Source organism: Scyliorhinus canicula, chromosome 13 (assembly GCF_902713615.1).
Source record: "Scyliorhinus canicula chromosome 13, sScyCan1.1, whole genome shotgun sequence".
Lineage (NCBI taxonomy): Eukaryota > Metazoa > Chordata > Chondrichthyes > Carcharhiniformes > Scyliorhinidae > Scyliorhinus > Scyliorhinus canicula.
Window position 1 is genome coordinate 115,816,612 of NC_052158.1, and position 17,319 is coordinate 115,833,930.

Below are 17,319 nucleotides of genomic sequence, written 5' to 3' on the forward strand. Positions count from 1 at the left end.
CTGTATTTTAGAAGTTAACTTGCTACCTCAACTTTTGACACACCAATCAGTCCAAGCATTGATTTGTATAGATCTTGATGTATTTAGTAACTTTGTAATTTCTGTATTAGTTTAAGGCCACTTGTACACTTTTTACTATTTTTAATTAACTTGTACCAAGCACTGGCAAATATTACAAAAGCCTATACTAGCAAAGCAGTTCTAATAACCAAAACATTTATAGTTGCATGCCTAACTGAAATTCTATAGAATGCCTACACATCAATTATACATTTGGAGCAATTAGTCCAAATGTAAGTTCATTACAGCTTGACATCACACGCTTTCTTATTTCAAATGAGCGGACGATGGAAATATCTGAAGGTTCCCCACTATCCAAGGAGAAAGCCACAAAATGTAATGATATAATATGAAAGCTATAATGAGGGGATGATCCTCAAGTAACTGACACATTGGAGGTCCAGTCAAGAGACAACAGGAAATTACATCAATCAATAAATGACCATCACCCTAAATGAAATCAAACGGAAACTGATCCTGCACCACGTAAACCAATCAGGGACCAAACTGGGCGGCACGGTAGCACAGTAGTTAGCATTGTTGCTTCACAACGCCAGGGTCCCAGGTTCAATTCCCAGCTTGAGTCACTGTCTGTGCGGAGTCTGCACGTTCTCCCCGTGTCTGCGTGGGTTTCCGCCGGATGCTCGGGTTTCCTCCCACAAGTCCCAAAAGACATGCTGTAAGATAATTTGGACATTTGGAATTCTCCCTCAGTGTTGGAGGGAATAAATGAACTGAGTCTTTGAGACTGTATTGAACTTCAACAAAAATGGATTTATTTAACATGCACGAGGGAGAGCTGAGCTTGGAGCTGTAAACTCTAGCCTGCTGCTCTGCTAACAACAGCTTTTATACAGTCTTGTTTTCTTTGTGGTACAGTGTTACATTACATTAGGTCATCAATACTGATAGTTTTAAATTGGTTACAGTTGTGTCTGATCACATTATGCAAAGCCATTGTCCTGTATGCTTTATTTTAATCGTTTTCCAGGCATCTCTTGTTTACCACTTTTACAATATAAAAGCGATGTGTTCGACAAGCAGATTCTGTTTTTTTTTTAAATTTAGAGTACCCAATTATTTTTTTCCAATTTAGGGGCAATTTAGCGTGGTTAATCCATCGACCCTGCACATCTTTGGGTTGTGGGGGTGAAACCCATGCAAACACGGGGTGAATGTACACACTCCACACGGATAGTGACCCAGAGCCAAGGTCGAACTTGGGACCTCGGCGCTGTGAGGCAGTAGTGCTAGCCACTGTGCCACCATACTGCCCTCAAGGGGATTCTGTGGTAATTGTCCCCATCTCTCTCGGGCAGCACGGTGGAGCAGTGGATAGTACTGCAGCTTCACGGCGCCGAGATCCCAGGTTCGATCCTAGCTCTGGGTCACTGTCCATGTGGAGTTTGCACATTCTCCCCATGTTTGCGTGGGTTTCGCTGACACAACCCAAAGATGCGCATGCTAGGCCGATTGGCCACGCTAAATTGCCCAATTGGAAAAATGAATTGGGTACTCTAAATTTGTATTTTTAAAAAAAATTTTTTTTTTTTTAAATTGTCCCATCGCCCTGACAGTTGACTAGTTTTCAGAGACACAATGGCTCTTCTAGACATTGTGGAGCCTGGCTAAACTGTCTTTATTGTTGCCAGGGCCTCAAAAAGATCTCATCTGGGGCATACAAGGTTTGCTATCTGAGATATGGTAATAGGTTCTGTCTGTCCACAGTTTAGTGCGAACACTGTCTTTTTAACTTTTTCCTTACATTTTTCAATGCTGCCACATGCACGCCCTGGATTTGTCCTACTACGCTCAATGTCCCCGAACAGACGCCAGAGTGTGGTAATGAATGGATATTCACTGTAACTTCATTGCAGTGTTAATGTAAGCCTACGTGTGACAATACTAATAATTATTATTATTGTCCATGTGCTGCCTGAGCCAGTGTTCAGAAACACTGGTGATCATGCACTTGGGTTGCGGCTTGGAAAAAGTATAAAAGCACCAGCTTTGAGCTGTCTGATTCTGAAGGCAAGAGATTGATTTCCAGCTGAGGTAGAAAACCACAGAACTGAGAGAATGTGGGAGAGAGCATGAGCCAGTGCAGGCCGCGCACACCCACTGCGCTGACCACGAACTCACAGCGTAGACTGCAAACATGCACAGCACAGACCGCGCACGTACACAGTGCTGACTGCACACACACACAAACAGCGCAGACTGCAGACACACACATACAGCGCAGACTGCAGACACACACATACAGCACAGACTGTAGACACACACATACAGCACAGACTGTAGACACACACATACAGCACAGACTGTAGACACACACATACAGCACAGACTGCAGACACACACACACACAGCACTGAAAGCAGGCTCGCACTGAACGGATAGCAGACTTACACTGTACTGAAAGTAGACTTGCACATCACAGACAACAGACTCCAAGACCACTGACCACCCCACGAGTAAAGCTTTCTGCCCCCGACAGATGACTACCTCTTTCTTTCTCTCTCCCCCACCCCTCATCCCTCCTCCACCCACCCCTGGAGCTTCCCAGAAGCCTTTGTCCCCTCAGGCCTCCTGGTGCTTAGTTGAGTCAGTGGTGCTCACTTCCTTCCTGCCTCTTGGAGGTTATGGCGCCTGGTTCTCATTTTTAAAAAGCAGCAGTAATTCGCACTAGCATGACGTTACAGTTGGTGGAAAGATCCAATGAGGGCTGAACATGCAACATTAAGCCTGATAAGTAGATGCTATATATTCAAGTTCATATTAATCAGGTTTGTGAATTCCTGGGCATGAACCTGATCGCTTCATCGGAGGAGGGTTAGGAAGATAAAATTCTGAAATCTCGCCGGCATAAATCCTGTTTTTGGCTTATTACGATATTTAGGAGCGATGATAAGATTTGTGCTCATGCCTAACGGGCCCACTAAACCACGCCCATAGGGTGGAATTCTCCCAAGCCTCTGCCAGCACATCTCATGTCCGTCATGGTGGGAGAATATGGCAGGAGGCCTGAAATCTTTCACACCAGAGTGAATTCACAGTGGGATCTTCCGCTCATGGCGGGAGGCTGATGTGAAACTTATTTTATTCCCATTAATAGATACATAGAAGATATGAGCAGGAGGAGGCCTTTTGACCCTTCGAGCCATCTCTGCCATTTATCACGATCATGGCTGATCATCCAACTCAATAGCCTAATCCTGCTTTCTCCCCTTAACCTTTGATCCCATTCGCCCCAAGTGCTATATCTAGCTGCCTCTTGAATATATTCAATGATTTAGCATCAACTACTTCCTGTAGTAATGAATTCCACAGGCTCGCCACACTTTGGGTGAAGAAATGTTTCCTCATCTCTGTCCGAAATGGTTTACCCTGAATCCTCAGACTGTGACCCCTGGTTCTGGATACACCCACCATCGGGATGCAGATGAAGGTGCAACGTTACCCCATGCCAAATACTCCACGGTGCCAGCAGGATACATGCCAGTGTGAAACACGTTCGAACAACCAATGAAATCTATGGACAGAATTCTCCCAATTTGAGGTAAGTGTAGTATCGGGTGCAGGACCGTGGGGCGTTTCCTGTTGCGGCAACTGGAGTTCTGATTGGATGCCGCCCACAACTCTGGACCCTGGAACAATACAGTAGTGGGTCGAGGGAGCATCTGAACTTGAACCTTCCAAATTACGTGTTCTGTAGGGAGACCATCTTCAAGCCTCAGGATATTCCTGGAAATCCATCTTCATTCTCAGGAGATTCATCTTCTGTGGTCTCAGAGTATTCCCGAAGATCTAACCTCATTTTCAGGAAGTCCACCTTCTTTCTTCAATAAGTCGGTCAGTGATGTTGGACGCCTTATCAATATGGCACTCGGACATGGCGGCAAAATCTGTGCCATCCAGGCCTGACCCACCACTGAATTCAATGTGAAACATCCAGGTGCATAATTAATGAGGTCAGGGCTTGAGGATTTTTTTTTTTTTATAAATGTTTTTATTCAGTTTTCATATTTTATATTGAACAAATTACAAATTGTTAGGAGAGAAAAAGAACAAAAAAAAAACAAACAAACACGCAAAAATTAACATACATATTTACAGGTAAGCATCTTCGTAGTAGTAACTGCGCCCGCCCCCCCCCCCCCCCCCCTCAACATGTTTATTTAGTTTGGTTTTGGGCCTTAGCTAGCCATCGAACCCCCGTACCGAACCTGTAGCCCCCCCCCCTCCCGCTACCTTCCCCCGACTATTCTTCCTCTTGTACATTGGCCACAAATAGGTCCCGGAACAGTTGCATGAATGGCTCCCACGTTCTGTGGAAGCCGTCGTCCGACCCTCGGATGGCAAATTTGATTTTCTCCATTTGGAGAGATTCCGAGAGGTCGGACAGCCAGTCCGCAGCTCTGGGCGGTGCTGCTGACCGCCAGCCAAACAGGATTCTACGGCGGGCGATCAGGGAGGCAAAGGCAAGGGCGTCCGCCCTCCTCCCCAGGAATAGATCTGGCTGTTCTGAAACCCCGAAGACCGCCACTATCGGGCATGGCTCCACCCTCACTCCCACCACTTTGGACATAACCTCGAAGAAGGCTGTCCAGTACTCCACGAGTCTGGGGCAAGACCAGAACATGTGGGCATGGTTGGCCGGGCCTCTTTGGCACCGTTCACATCTGTCTTCCACCTCCGGGAAGAACCTACTCATACGGGTTCTTGTTAAGTGGGCTCTATGTACCACTTTTAGTTGCGTCAGGCTGAGCCTTGCGCACGTGGAGGTGGAGTTGACCCTATGCAGTGCTTCGCTCCAGAGTCCCCACCCTATCTCCATCCCCAGGTCGTCCTCCCATTTCCTTCTTGTTGCGTCCAGTACGGTGTCGTCCCTATCTACCAGTCGGTCATACATGTCACTACAGTTCCCTTTCTCTAGGATACTTGCGTCCAGTAGGTCTTCCAGTAGTGTCTGTCGTGGCGGTTGTGGGTACGTCCTTGTCTCCTTTCGTAGGAAGTTTTTGAGCTGCAGGTACCGTAGCTCGTTCCCCCCAGCTAGCTGAAATTTCTCTGTCAGTTCGTCCAGTGTTGCGATCCTGTCGTCCGTGTATAGGTCCCTGACTGTCAGTGTCCCCCCGTCCTGCCTCCACCTTTTGAAGGTGGCGTCAGTCAGTGCTGGTGTGAACCTATGGTTGTTGCAGATGGGAGCCCTGTTTGACATTTTGGTCAGGCCAAGTTGCTGCCGCAGTTGGTTCCAGGATTGGAGGGTGGCTGTCACCACTGGGCTGCTGGAGTGTTTTTTGGGTGGGGATGGGAGTGCTGCCGTGGCGAGGGCCCGGAGGGAGGTTCCCATGCAGGAGGCCTCCTCCGCACGCACCCACTCAGCCTCTGGCTCCTGGATCCATCCCCTTACTCGCTCGGCTGTTGCTGCCCAGTGGTAGAATTGTAGATTCGGGAGGGTTAGCCCTCCCCTGGTTTTTGTTTTTTGTAAGACCTTCTTTGGGATCCTAGCATTTTTACCCCCCCATACGAACGCCATGATGAGTTTGTCCAGCGCTTTGAAAAAGGCCTTGGGGATGTAGATCGGAATGGATCTAAACAGGAAGAGGAACCTGGGCAGTACGTTCATTTTGATCGTCTGAACTCTCCCCGCGAGGGAGAGCGGGAGTGTGTTCCATCTTTGCAGGTCCTTTTTAACTTCCTCCGTCAGGCTGGTGAGGTTCCATTTGTGGATCCCTTTCCAGTCATGGGCTATTTGGATCCCCAGGTAGCGGAATTTATGTCGGGCTTGATTGAACGGCAGCCCCTTTAGTGCTGCCCCCCCCCCCCCCCTTGCGGGTGTACTGGGAAGATCTCACTTTTGCTCATGTTGAGTTTGTAGCCCGAGAAGGCTCCAAACTCTTTCAGGAGCGCGATGATTCCGTCCATGCTGCTTTGTGGGTCCGAGATATAGAGGAGCAGATCATCCGCATAGAGTGAGACTCTGTGCTCTCTACCTCCCCTTCGGATCCCCCTCCAATTTTGTGCTGCCCTGAGCGCGATTGCTAGCGGTTCAATTGCTAGTGCGAACAGCAGCGGGGACAGTGGGCATCCTTGTCTGGTGCCCCTGTGCAGCTGGAAGTATTGGGAGTTGGTGTTGTTGGTCTGTACACTCGCCATGGGAGCGTTGTACAGGAGCTTTACCCAAGCGGTGAACCCTGTTCCAAGCCCGAACCGCTCCAGTACCTCTATGAGGTATTTCCACTCGACTCTGTCGAAGGCCTTTTCTGCGTCCAGGGAGACGATCACCTCTTGTGTTCTCTCCCCGGAGGGGGTCATTATCACGTTCAGCAGGCGCCTGATGTTCGCGGTAAGCTGTCTACCTTTGACAAAGCCCGTCTGGTCCTCTGTGACCACCTCAGGTACACAGTCTTCTAGCCTCTTGGCTAGGATTTTGGCCAGTATTTTGGCGTCTGCATTCAGCAGAGATATGGGTCTGTATGACCCACATTCCGTTGGGTCTTTGTCTTTCTTAGGTATCAGCGAGATTGAGGCCTGTGCTAACGTGAGTGGCAATGTGCCCCTAGCTAGCGAGTCTGTGAACATCTCCCGCAGGTGCGGGGCCAGCGCTGTCGCAAATTTTTTGTAGAAGTCCGCCGGGAATCCGTCCGGTCCCGGCGCCTTCCCCGCCTGCATGGAGCTAATGCTGTCCATGATCTCTCCCAGTGCTAGTGGTGCTTCCAGATCCCGTTTTCTGCCCTCTCCCACAACTGGTATGTCCAGTCCGTCAAGAAACCGGTTCATCCCAGCCTTCCCCGTTGGGGGCTCTGAGGTGTACAGCTCTTGGTAGAAGGCCTTAAAGGTTTTGTTAATCCTCTCTGGTTCTGTTTCCAACGTGCCTCTGGTATCTCTGATTTGCGCAATTTCTCTGCTGGCTGCCTGCTTTCTCAGCTGGTGGGCCAACAGGCGGCTGGCTTTGTCTCCGTGTTCGTATAGGGCCCCGCGTGCCTGGCGGAGTTGGTGTACTGCTTTCCTGGTGGAGAGCAGGTCAAAGTTCCTTTGTAATTCTTTCCTCTCCGCCAGGAGTTCTACGGTCGGGGCCTCGGAGTATTTATGGTCTACCTCCAGTATGGAGTCGACCAGCTTCTGCCTAGCCACCCTTTCCTCCCTATCTCTTTGCGCTTTGTAGGCTATGATTTCCCCTCTTAGTACGGCCTTAAGCGCTTCCCAGAACGTGGAGGGTGAGACCTCCCCGTTTTGGTTGGGCTTGAGGATTTGACGCGTTGTCGCTCCAGTTGCCGCAACAGGAAACGCTCCACGGTCCTGCACCCGATACTACACTTACCTCAAATTGGGAGAATTCTGTCCATAGATTTCATTGGGAGTTCAGAAATTAGGCCATACCCCATTGGATCCGGATCACTCAGTACATTATTTTTGTTTTTTCATGGAATGTGGGCATGCTGGCCAGTTCAACATTTGTTGCCCACCCCAAATTGCCCTCATTAAGGTGGTGGTGAGCTGCCTTCTTGAACCGTTGCAGTCCATGTGGTGTAGGTACATCCACAGTGATGACAGGGAGGGAGTTCCAGGATTTTGACCCAGCAACAGTGAAGGAACGGTGATATATTTCAAAGTCAGGATGTTGAGTGACTTGGAGGGGTTCTTCCAGGTGGTGGTGTTCCCATGTACCCGCTGCTGTTGTCCTGTAGATGGTAGCGGTCATGGAAGCTGCTGCCTAAGAAGCCTTGGTGAGTTCCTGCAGTGCATCCTTTAGATGGTACACACTGCTGCTGCGCATCGGTGGTAGATAACATAAATGTTTGTAGATGAGATGTCAATCAAGTGGGTTGCTTTGTCTTGGATGGCCTCAAGCTTCATCAGTGCTGTTGAAGATGCACTCATCCAGGCAAAGGGAGAGCATTCAATCACACTCCTGACTTGCACCTTTTAGATGGTGGACAGGTTTTGAGGAGTCAGTTAGTGAGTTACTTGCTGCAGGATTCCTAGCCTCTGACTAGCCCCTGGAGCCACAGTATCCATACGGCTACTCCACTTCACGTTTTGCATCAATGGTAAACCCAGGATGTTGATGTTGGGGGTTCAGCAATGGTAATGCCATTGAATGTCAAGGAATGATGGTAGATTCTCTCTTGTTGTAGATGGTCATTGGCTAGCTTTCATATGATGCAAATGGTAGTTGCAACTTGTCAGCCCAAGGCTAGATATTGTCCAGGTCTTAATTCATTTGGACATGGACTGCTTCCATATCTGAGGAGTCATGAATGGTGCTGAATATTGTGCAATCATCAGCGAACTTCCCCACTTCCGACCTGTTGTTAAAAGGAAGGTCATTGATGAAGCAGCTGCAGATAGTTATTCCTTGTACACTCCCCTGAAGAACTCTTGCAGTGATGTTCCGAAACTGAGATGATTGACTTCCAACAACCACAACCATCTTCCTTTGTGCTCGTTTTGACCCCAACCAGCAAGAGTTTTCCACGATTTCCATTGACTCCAGTTTTGCTATGGATGCTTGATGCCACTCTCCGTCAAAGGCTGCCTTGATATCAAGGGTGGTAAGCTCTCACCTCACCGCTGGAATTCAGCTCTTTTGCCATGTTTGAACCAAGGCTATAATGAGGCCAGCAGCTGAGTGGCCCTAGTGGAACACAAACGGAGTGTCATTGAGTAGATTATTGCTAGGCAAGTGCCACTTGGTAGCGCTATCGACGACTCCTTCCATCACTTTACTAACAATTGAGATAAGACTGGTTGGCCGGTAATTGCCGGTTTGGATCTGTCCTGCTTTTTGAATACAGGACATAACTGAGCAATTTTCTACATTGCCGGGCAGATGCCAGTGCTGTAGCTAAACTGAAACAAGTTCTGGAGCACAGGTCTTCAGTGCTATTGCTGGAATATTATCAGGACCCATAGTCTTATGGTATCCAGTGCCTTCAGTCATTTCTTTATATCACATGGAGTGATTCAAATTCGCTATAGATTGACATCTGTAATGCTGGGGACCTCCAGAGGAGGCTGAGATGGATCGTCCATTTGACACGTCTGGCTGAGGATTGTTGCGAATACTTCAGTCATATCTTTTGCAATGATGTGCTGGGCTCCTCTATCTTTGAGGATGGGGATATTTGTGGATCCTCCTCCTCCAGTGAGTTGTTTAATTGTCCACCACCATTCACGACGGGATGTGGCAGGACTCAGGTCTGAACCGTTGGTTGTGGAATTGCTTAGCTCTGCCTATTACTTGCTGCTTGTGCTGTTTGGTATACAATTAGTCCTGTGTTGTAGCTTCACCAGGTTGACAACTTATTTTTAGGTATGCCTGGTGCTGCTCCTGGCATGCCCTCCTGCACCGTTCATTGAAAAAGGGTTGATCCACAGGCTTGGCGGCATGATGGCACAGTGGCTAGCGCTGCTGCCTCATAGTTCCAGGGACCCAGGTTAAATTCTGGCCTCGGGTGACTGTGTGGAGTTTGTACTTTCTCCCTGTGTTTGCGTGGGTTTCCTCCTGGTGCTCCGGTTTCCTCCCACAGTCCAAAGATGTGCAGTTAGGTGGATTGGCCATGCTAAATTGCCCTTTAGTGTCCAAAAAGGTTAGTTGGGGTCACTGGGATAGGGTGGAGGCATGGGCTTAAATAGGGTGCTCTTTCAAGGGTCGGTGTAGACTCGATGGACCGAATGGCCTGCTTCTGCACTGTAAATTCTATGATTAGAGTGGGGGATTTGCCAACCTATGAGGAAGCAGATTGTGATAGAATACAATTCTGCTGCTGCTGATGGCCCACAACACTTCATGAATGCATAGTCTTGAGTTGCTGTATCTGCTCAAAGTCTGTCCCATTTAGCATGGTGGTAGCGCCACTCAACACTGTATAGGGTATCCTCATTGTGAAGACCATAAGACCATAAGACATAAGACATAGGAGTGGAAGTAAGGCCATTCGGCCCATCGAGTCCACTCCGCCATTCAATCATGGCTGATGGGCATTTCAACTCCACCTCCCAGCATTCTCCCCATAGCCCTTAATTCCTCGCGACATCAAGAATTTATCTATCTCTGCCTTGAAGCCATTTAGCGTCCCGGCCTCCACTGCACTCTGCGGCAATGAATTCCACAGGCCCACCACTCTCTGGCTGAAGAAATGTCTCCGCATTTCTGTTTTGAATTTACCCCCTCTAATTCTAAGGCTGTGCCCACGGGTCCTCGACTCCTCGCCTAACGGAAACAGTTTCTTTGCGTCCATCCTTTCTAAGCCATGTATTATCTTGTAAGTTTCTATTAGATCTCCCCTTAACCTTCTGAACTCCAATGAATACAATCCCAGGAACGCCAGCCGTTCCTCATATGCTAGACCCGCCATTCCAGGGATCATCCGTGTGAATCTCCGCTGGACACGCTCCAGTGCCAGTATGTCCTTCCTGAGATGTGGGGCCCAAAACTGGACACAGTACTCCAAATGGGGCCTAACCAGAGCCTTATAAAGGCTCAGTAGCACATCGCTGCTTTTATATTCCAACCCTCTTGAGATAAATGACAACATAGCATTCGCTTTCTTAATCACGGATTCAACCTGCATGTTTACCTTTAGGGAATCCTCGACTAGCACTCCCAGATCCCTTTGTACTTTGGCATTATGAATTTTCTCACCGTTTAGAAAGTAGTCTATGCTTGGATTCTTTTTTCCAAAGTGCAAGACCTCACATTTTCTCACGTTGAAATGCATCAGCCATTTCCTGCACCACTCTCCCAAACTGTCTAGATCCTTCTGCAGCCTCCCCACTTCCTCAGCACTACCTGCCTGACCACCTAACTTCGTATCATCAGCAAACTTCGCTAGAATGCCCCCAGTCCCTTCATTCAGATCATTAATATATATGGTGAACAGCTGCGGCCCCAACACTGAACCCTGTGGGACACCGCTGGTCACCGGCTGCCATTCCGAAAAAGAACCTTTTATCCCAACTCTCTGCCTTCTGTCAGACAGCCAATCCTCAACCCATGCCAGTAGCTCACCTCGAACACCATGGGCCCTCACCTTACTCAGCAGCCTCCTGTGTAGCACCTTATCAAAGGCCTTTTGGAAATCCAGATAGACCACATCCACTGGGTTTCCCTGGTCTAACCTACTTGTCACCTCCTCAAAGAATTCTAACAGGTTTGTCAGGCACGACCTCCCCTTACTAAATCCATGTTGACTTGTTCTAATCCGACCCTGCTCTTCCAAGAAATTAGAAATCTCATCCTTAACGATCGATTCTAGAATTTTACCAACAACCGAGGTTAGGCTAATTGGCCTATAATTTTCCATCTTTTGTCTTGATCCTTTCTTGAACAAGGGGGTTACAACAGCGATCTTCCAATCGTCCGGGACTTTCCCTGACTCCAGTGATTTTTGAAAGATCTCAACCAACGCTTCCTCTATTTCTTCAGCCACCTCCCTCAGAACTCTAGGATGTAGCCCATCGGGGCCAGGAGATTTGTCAATTTTAAGACCTTTTAGCTTTTTTAGCACCATCTCTTTTGTAATGGCAACCATACTCAACTCAGCCCCCTGACCCTTTATAATTTTTGGGATATTACTAACGTCTTCCACTGTGAAGACAGACGCAAAGTACTTATTAAGTTCTCCAGCCATTTCCTCATCTCCCATCACTAGCCTTCCAGAATCAGTTTGAATTGGCCCAATGTCTACTTTGGCCTGACGTTTGTTTCTTATGTATTGAAAGAAACTTTTACTATCATTTCTTATATTACTGGCTAGCCTGCCTTCATATTTGATCCTCTCCTTCCTTATTTGTCTCTTTGTTAACCTCTGTTTGTTTTTGTAGCCTTCCCAATCTTCTGATTTCCCGGTGCTTTTGGCCACTTTATAGGATCTCTCTTTTTCTTTGATACATTTCCTGACCTCCTTTGTCAGCCATGGCTGTCTAATCCCTCCCTGGATAATCTTTCTTTTCTTGGGGATGAACCTCTGTACAGTGTCCTCAATTATGCATACAAACTCCTGCCATTTTTGCTCTACTGTCTTCCCTGCTAGGGTCTGCTTCCAGTTGATTTTCACCAGTTCCTCTCTCATGCCCTCGTAATTACCTTTATTTAACTGTAACACCATTACATCCGATTTTGCCTTCTCTCTTTCAAACTGCAGACTGAACTCAACCATATTATGATCGCTGCTTCCTAAGTGTTCCCTTACTTTAAGATCTTTAATAAAGTCTGGTTCATTACATAGCACTAGGTCCAGAATAGCCTGCTCCCTTGTGGGCTCCATGACAAGCTGTTCCAAAAAGCCATCTTGTAAGCATTCCATGAATTCCTTTTCTTTGGATCCACTGGCTACATTATTTACCCAATCCACCTGCATATTGAAGTCCCCCATGATCACTGTGACCTTGCCTTTCTGACATGCCTTTTCTATTCCCGGTACATGTTGCGCCCCTGGTCCTGACCACTGTTAGGCGGTCTGTACATAACTCCCATTATGGTTTTTTTGCCTTTGTGGTTCCTCAATTCTACCCACACAGACTCCACATCATCCGACCCTATGTCGTTTAGTGCCATAGATTTAATTTTGTTCTTAACTAACAAGGCAACCCCACCCCCTCGGCCCACCTCCCTGTCTTTTCGATAGGTTGTATATCCTTGGATGTTTAACTGCCAGTCCTGAACCCCCTGCAGCCATGTCTCTGTGATGCCTACCACATCATAATCATTCACGATGATCTGTGCCATTAGTTCATCTACTTTGTTACAAATGCTACGAGCATTCAGGTAAAGTGCCTTAATGTTAACTTTCTTATCAGTACAGATATTGGAAGTCCTAAGATGTCCAAAGTTATCCTTCCTTTTTGTTGCATTCCTAGTCTGCCTCAAGCTTAAATCCACCTGCCTACATGTTATCCTCCTGCGTATCTTGCCATTTAACTCCCTGCTCCCTGTCGCTTTCACTTTCCCTTCCCCCCAACTCAGAAGTTTAAAGTCCTACTGACCACCCTATTTATCCTCTTCGCTAGAACACTGGTTCCAGATCGGTTCAGGTGGAGACCGTCCCAACGGTACAGATCCCCCCGGTTCCAAAACTGATGCCAATGTCCCATGAAGTGGAATCCCTCTTTCCCACACCAATCCCTTAGCCACGTGTTTACTTCCCTAATTTTCCTATCCCTATGCCAATTGGCACGTGGCTCGGGCAGTAATCCAGAGATTATGACCCTTGAGGACCTGTACTTCAATTTTCTTCCTAGAGCTTGATAGTCCCCGAACAGGTCCTCCACCCTAGCTTTACCTATGTTGTTAGTCCCAACGTGGACCACAACAACTGGATCCTCCCCCTCCCGCTCCAGTATCCTTTCAAGCCGGTCAGAGATGTCCCGCACCCTGGCACCGGGCAGGCAACACACCATGCGAGACTCCCGATCCGGCTTGCATAGGATACTATCTGTCCCCCTAATTATAGAATCCCCTATAACAACTACTTGTCTTTTTACTCCCCCCTCTTGAATGGCCTTCTGCACCATGGTACCGTGGTCAGTTGGCTCATCCTGTCCAGAGCCCCTTTCCTCATCCATACAGGGAGCAAGAGTCTCATACCTGTTGGACAAGGTCAAGGGCTGAGGCTCCTGCACTCCTGAACTCAGGTTCCCTCTGCCTGCCTCACTTACAGTCACACTCTGATGTCCCTGATCAGTTACTGAATGTGAATTACTTAATCTCCCAGGTGTGACTGCCTCCTGAAACAAAGTGTCCAGGTAACTCTCCCCCTCCCGGATGTGCCGCAGTGTTTGAAGCTCAGACTCCAGATCATCAATTCTGAGCCGGAGATCTTCCAGCAACCAACACTTGCTGCAGATGTGGTCATTGCCATTCACAAGGGGAACAGCCAGCTCCCACATCATACAGCTACAGCACATCACCTGCCCAGCCATCTCTGATTAGTTAATTAATTTATTACTTTGTATAAATTTCAGTTAAAAAAACTTGGAGACCTCTGCTATAGTCTTTTCCAACCTAGTTCTGGTTAACAAATAAGAAAAAGAGAAATAATAATGTAATAAGGCACTCACCTGCTCACCCCAATGGGTCTTATTATTAGGTTAGAGGAGGAGGGCGGGTGGGAGACACTACACGTGTAGTGTCTCGGGTTTCCTCTCCACCAGAATTTATTAACTAGGGAGGGGTAAACCTTCCCAGAAGTCCACGGGACAAACTTCCTGTTCCCTGCAAAGGTAAGTAATTTAAACTTACCACTCACCTCCCGATAGGCTCAGCCCCTGCCGGTATCCAATGGCTGGCTGCTGCAATTGAAATTGACAAATCTACTCACCAGCTGAAGTATCCCAGCTCCCGCCGAAATCCAACTGACTGCAACCCCTGCAAAGGTAAGTAATTTAAACTTGCCACTCACCTCCCGATAGGCTCAGCCCCTGCCGGTATCCAATGGCTGGCTGCTGCAATTGAAATTGACAAATCTACTCACCAGCTGAAGTATCCCAGCTCCCGCCGAAATCCAACTGACTGCAACCCCTGCAAAGGTAAGTAATTTAAACTTACCACTCACCTCCCGATAGGCTCAGCCCCTGCCGGTATCCAATGGCTGGCTGCTGCAATTGAAATTGACAAATCTACTCACCAGCTGAAGTATCCCAGCTCCCGCCGAAATCCAACTGACTGCAACCCCTGCAAAGGTAAGTAATTTAAACTTACCACTCACCTCCCGATAGGCTCAGCCCCTGCCGGTATCCAATGGCTGGCTGCTGCAAGACGGGACTTAATCTCCACAAGGACAATGTGGTGGTCACTCCTACTAGTACTATCATGAACAGATGCATCTGCGGTAGGCAGGCTGGTGAGAATGTGGTCAAATATGTTTTTCTCTCTTGTTGAGGTCCCAGCACTGATCCCTGTGGCACTCCACTAGTTGCAGTTTGCCAACCTGAAATTGTCCAATTTATCCCAACTCTGCTTCCTGTTAATTAGCCAGTCCTCGTATCCATGCTAATATATCACCCATGATACCATATGTTTTTATCTTATAAAATAACCATTTGGCACCTTATCAAGTGCCTCATGAACAACACAAATGGTTGCAATCTAACATTCTCAACACTTTTCTGGGTCTTTTGAAACTCACAGCCTATCCACCGTTAACACACAGGCTGCTGCCAAGATCTTCAAGTGTAAACATCTTGCATCTTCCTCCCAGTAAAACAGTCTAGGCCCCCTCTAATCTCAATCAACCATACACAGCAGATTTTGGAATAGGTTACATGACCCTCTTTATTTTACCTTAAGTTGAAGGTATTGACCCAAAACATAATCTTATAAACCTCATAATTGTAACAACTAATTTTTGGTTTTGAAATGATGAGGACACTTTCATTAGTCACAAATGTTACAGCAGGCAGCCAGAAGAGCTACCCTCACGCAGAAACGTACCAGCACAAACATTTTAATCTGTGTAGCAAACCACTATTTATTGATTGCCAGTGCAGGGCTACTGAGAGAAAGGCATTTGCTCTCCATGCCTCTGACTTCCACAATATTGTGTTCCCCGTTGTTATTGAAAACTTGGAAGGTCATGTCACTTTAAGTTGTCGTTTGCCAGTGTGTTAGTACTGCTATGCTACTGCCTTTATAAAAGACAGCACGTGATCTATATAAAAGGGCTTTTAAAGTTCTATAAAGCAATTACTAAAATCCTGGCAAGATGTAAAATACATTTATAATTGCAGTTGCAGGAAACAAAAGACATTACCTGTAACCATAACTGTGCGAATATTAGCTTTTCTGAGTTCTTCAAGGACATGAGACGAATCAGGCTTTAGCTTGTTTTGCATAATAAGAAGCCCCATAAACTCCATGTTGCTTTCAATTACATCCCTGTAAAAGTTTTAAGCATTCAATTTCACAATGCAAATACCATGTAAAATGCAGTAGCCACAGAAAAGAACAGAAGTTGCCTATTACTTTTAAGTATTAGAAAAACACTTTCCACCATTCCAAATTATAGAGAAAATAAAATAGCATTCATAAAACATGTAATGTCAAAGAGAGTTGGCCGTCAGATCAATCCTGCAAACAATGAGTAATGAAATTACTCTTTTTAAAAAATACTTTTATCATTTATTCAAACTGCACAACTAACAGAATGCATCACAAAGGGCTAATAGGGTTATTTTAATTCACCTCTTTATCAATAAAAATGTTTTTAGTACAGGTTGAGCATCCCTTATCAGAAATTCTGAAAACCGAACAATTCCAAAATCCGCACTTTTTTTCAAGCAGCGAAGTGACGTCACGAGTGGAAAATCCCACAAGGCTCTGGGAAGGTTCCCGGGCGATGTGCAGGTCCCAACACACCGCACGTGCGCAGGTCCCGGGAACAGGTCGTTTCGCCCCATTGAAAATTAATTCTGAAATCTGAAATATTCCAAAATCCGATACACACTCGGCCCCAAGCATTTTGGATAAGGGATGCTCAACCAGTACTGTAAAACTCTGGAATACAGATTGATTAAATTCACTTATAAAATATCAAGTCAATAGCCCAAAACGTCCTGGATCATCTTTATATAAACCTCCGATTTTAATGCTGCTCTAGGGGCTTTTCACAGTAACTTCATTGAAGCCTACTCGTGACAATAAGCGATTTTCATTTCATTTCAATGGCTCTTTACACCTAGAATTCCTGTGAAGCTCATTTGCCTGGACCTCAAAGTAAAACCTGGCATCAAATAGCTGCAACATTAGCAGCATTACCCTGCATTCTAATTGCTATATGCAAAATGGCTGCACAGAGGCTTAAATTTATGGTTATTTCAATAACGTTCTCATAAATATGGTGGCAGAGCGGTTAGCACTGCTAACTCTTAATACCAGGGACCCGAATTCGATTCCAACCTCGGGTGACTGTGTGGAGTTTGCACATTCTCCCCATGTCTGTGGGTATTTCCTCCAGGTGCTCCGGTTTCCTCCCAGTCAAAATATGCGCAGGTTAGGTGGATTGGTCATGATAAATTGCCCCTTAGGCTTAGGGTTACAGGGCAGGGGATTGGGCCTAGGTAGCGTTGTCTTTCGAAGGGTCGGGGCAGACTCAAAGGGCCAAATGGCCTCTTTATGTACTGTAGGGATGCTATGAAATCTGTTCAAAATGATTCACCTGCATACTAACATTTTTACTACACTGTACTGCTTTAAACAATAAAACTTGCGAATATATAAAATTTTGATGTTCACTATGCTAGTCCTTCACAAGT

General features: G+C 46.8%; 1 protein-coding gene across 3 annotated transcripts in view; it reads right to left on the reverse strand.

The window, feature by feature from the left end:
• Positions 1 to 17,319, reverse strand: part of LOC119975888 (probable cation-transporting ATPase 13A3) — a 186,432-nt gene that overhangs the window by 38,972 nt on the left and 130,141 nt on the right. For all 3 annotated transcript variants that reach the window (XM_038815806.1, XM_038815804.1, XM_038815805.1), the window contains one exon: positions 15,819 to 15,943. In XM_038815806.1, the coding sequence (XP_038671734.1) occupies positions 15,819 to 15,943 (125 nt within the window). The remainder of the gene's footprint in view (positions 1 to 15,818; positions 15,944 to 17,319) is intronic.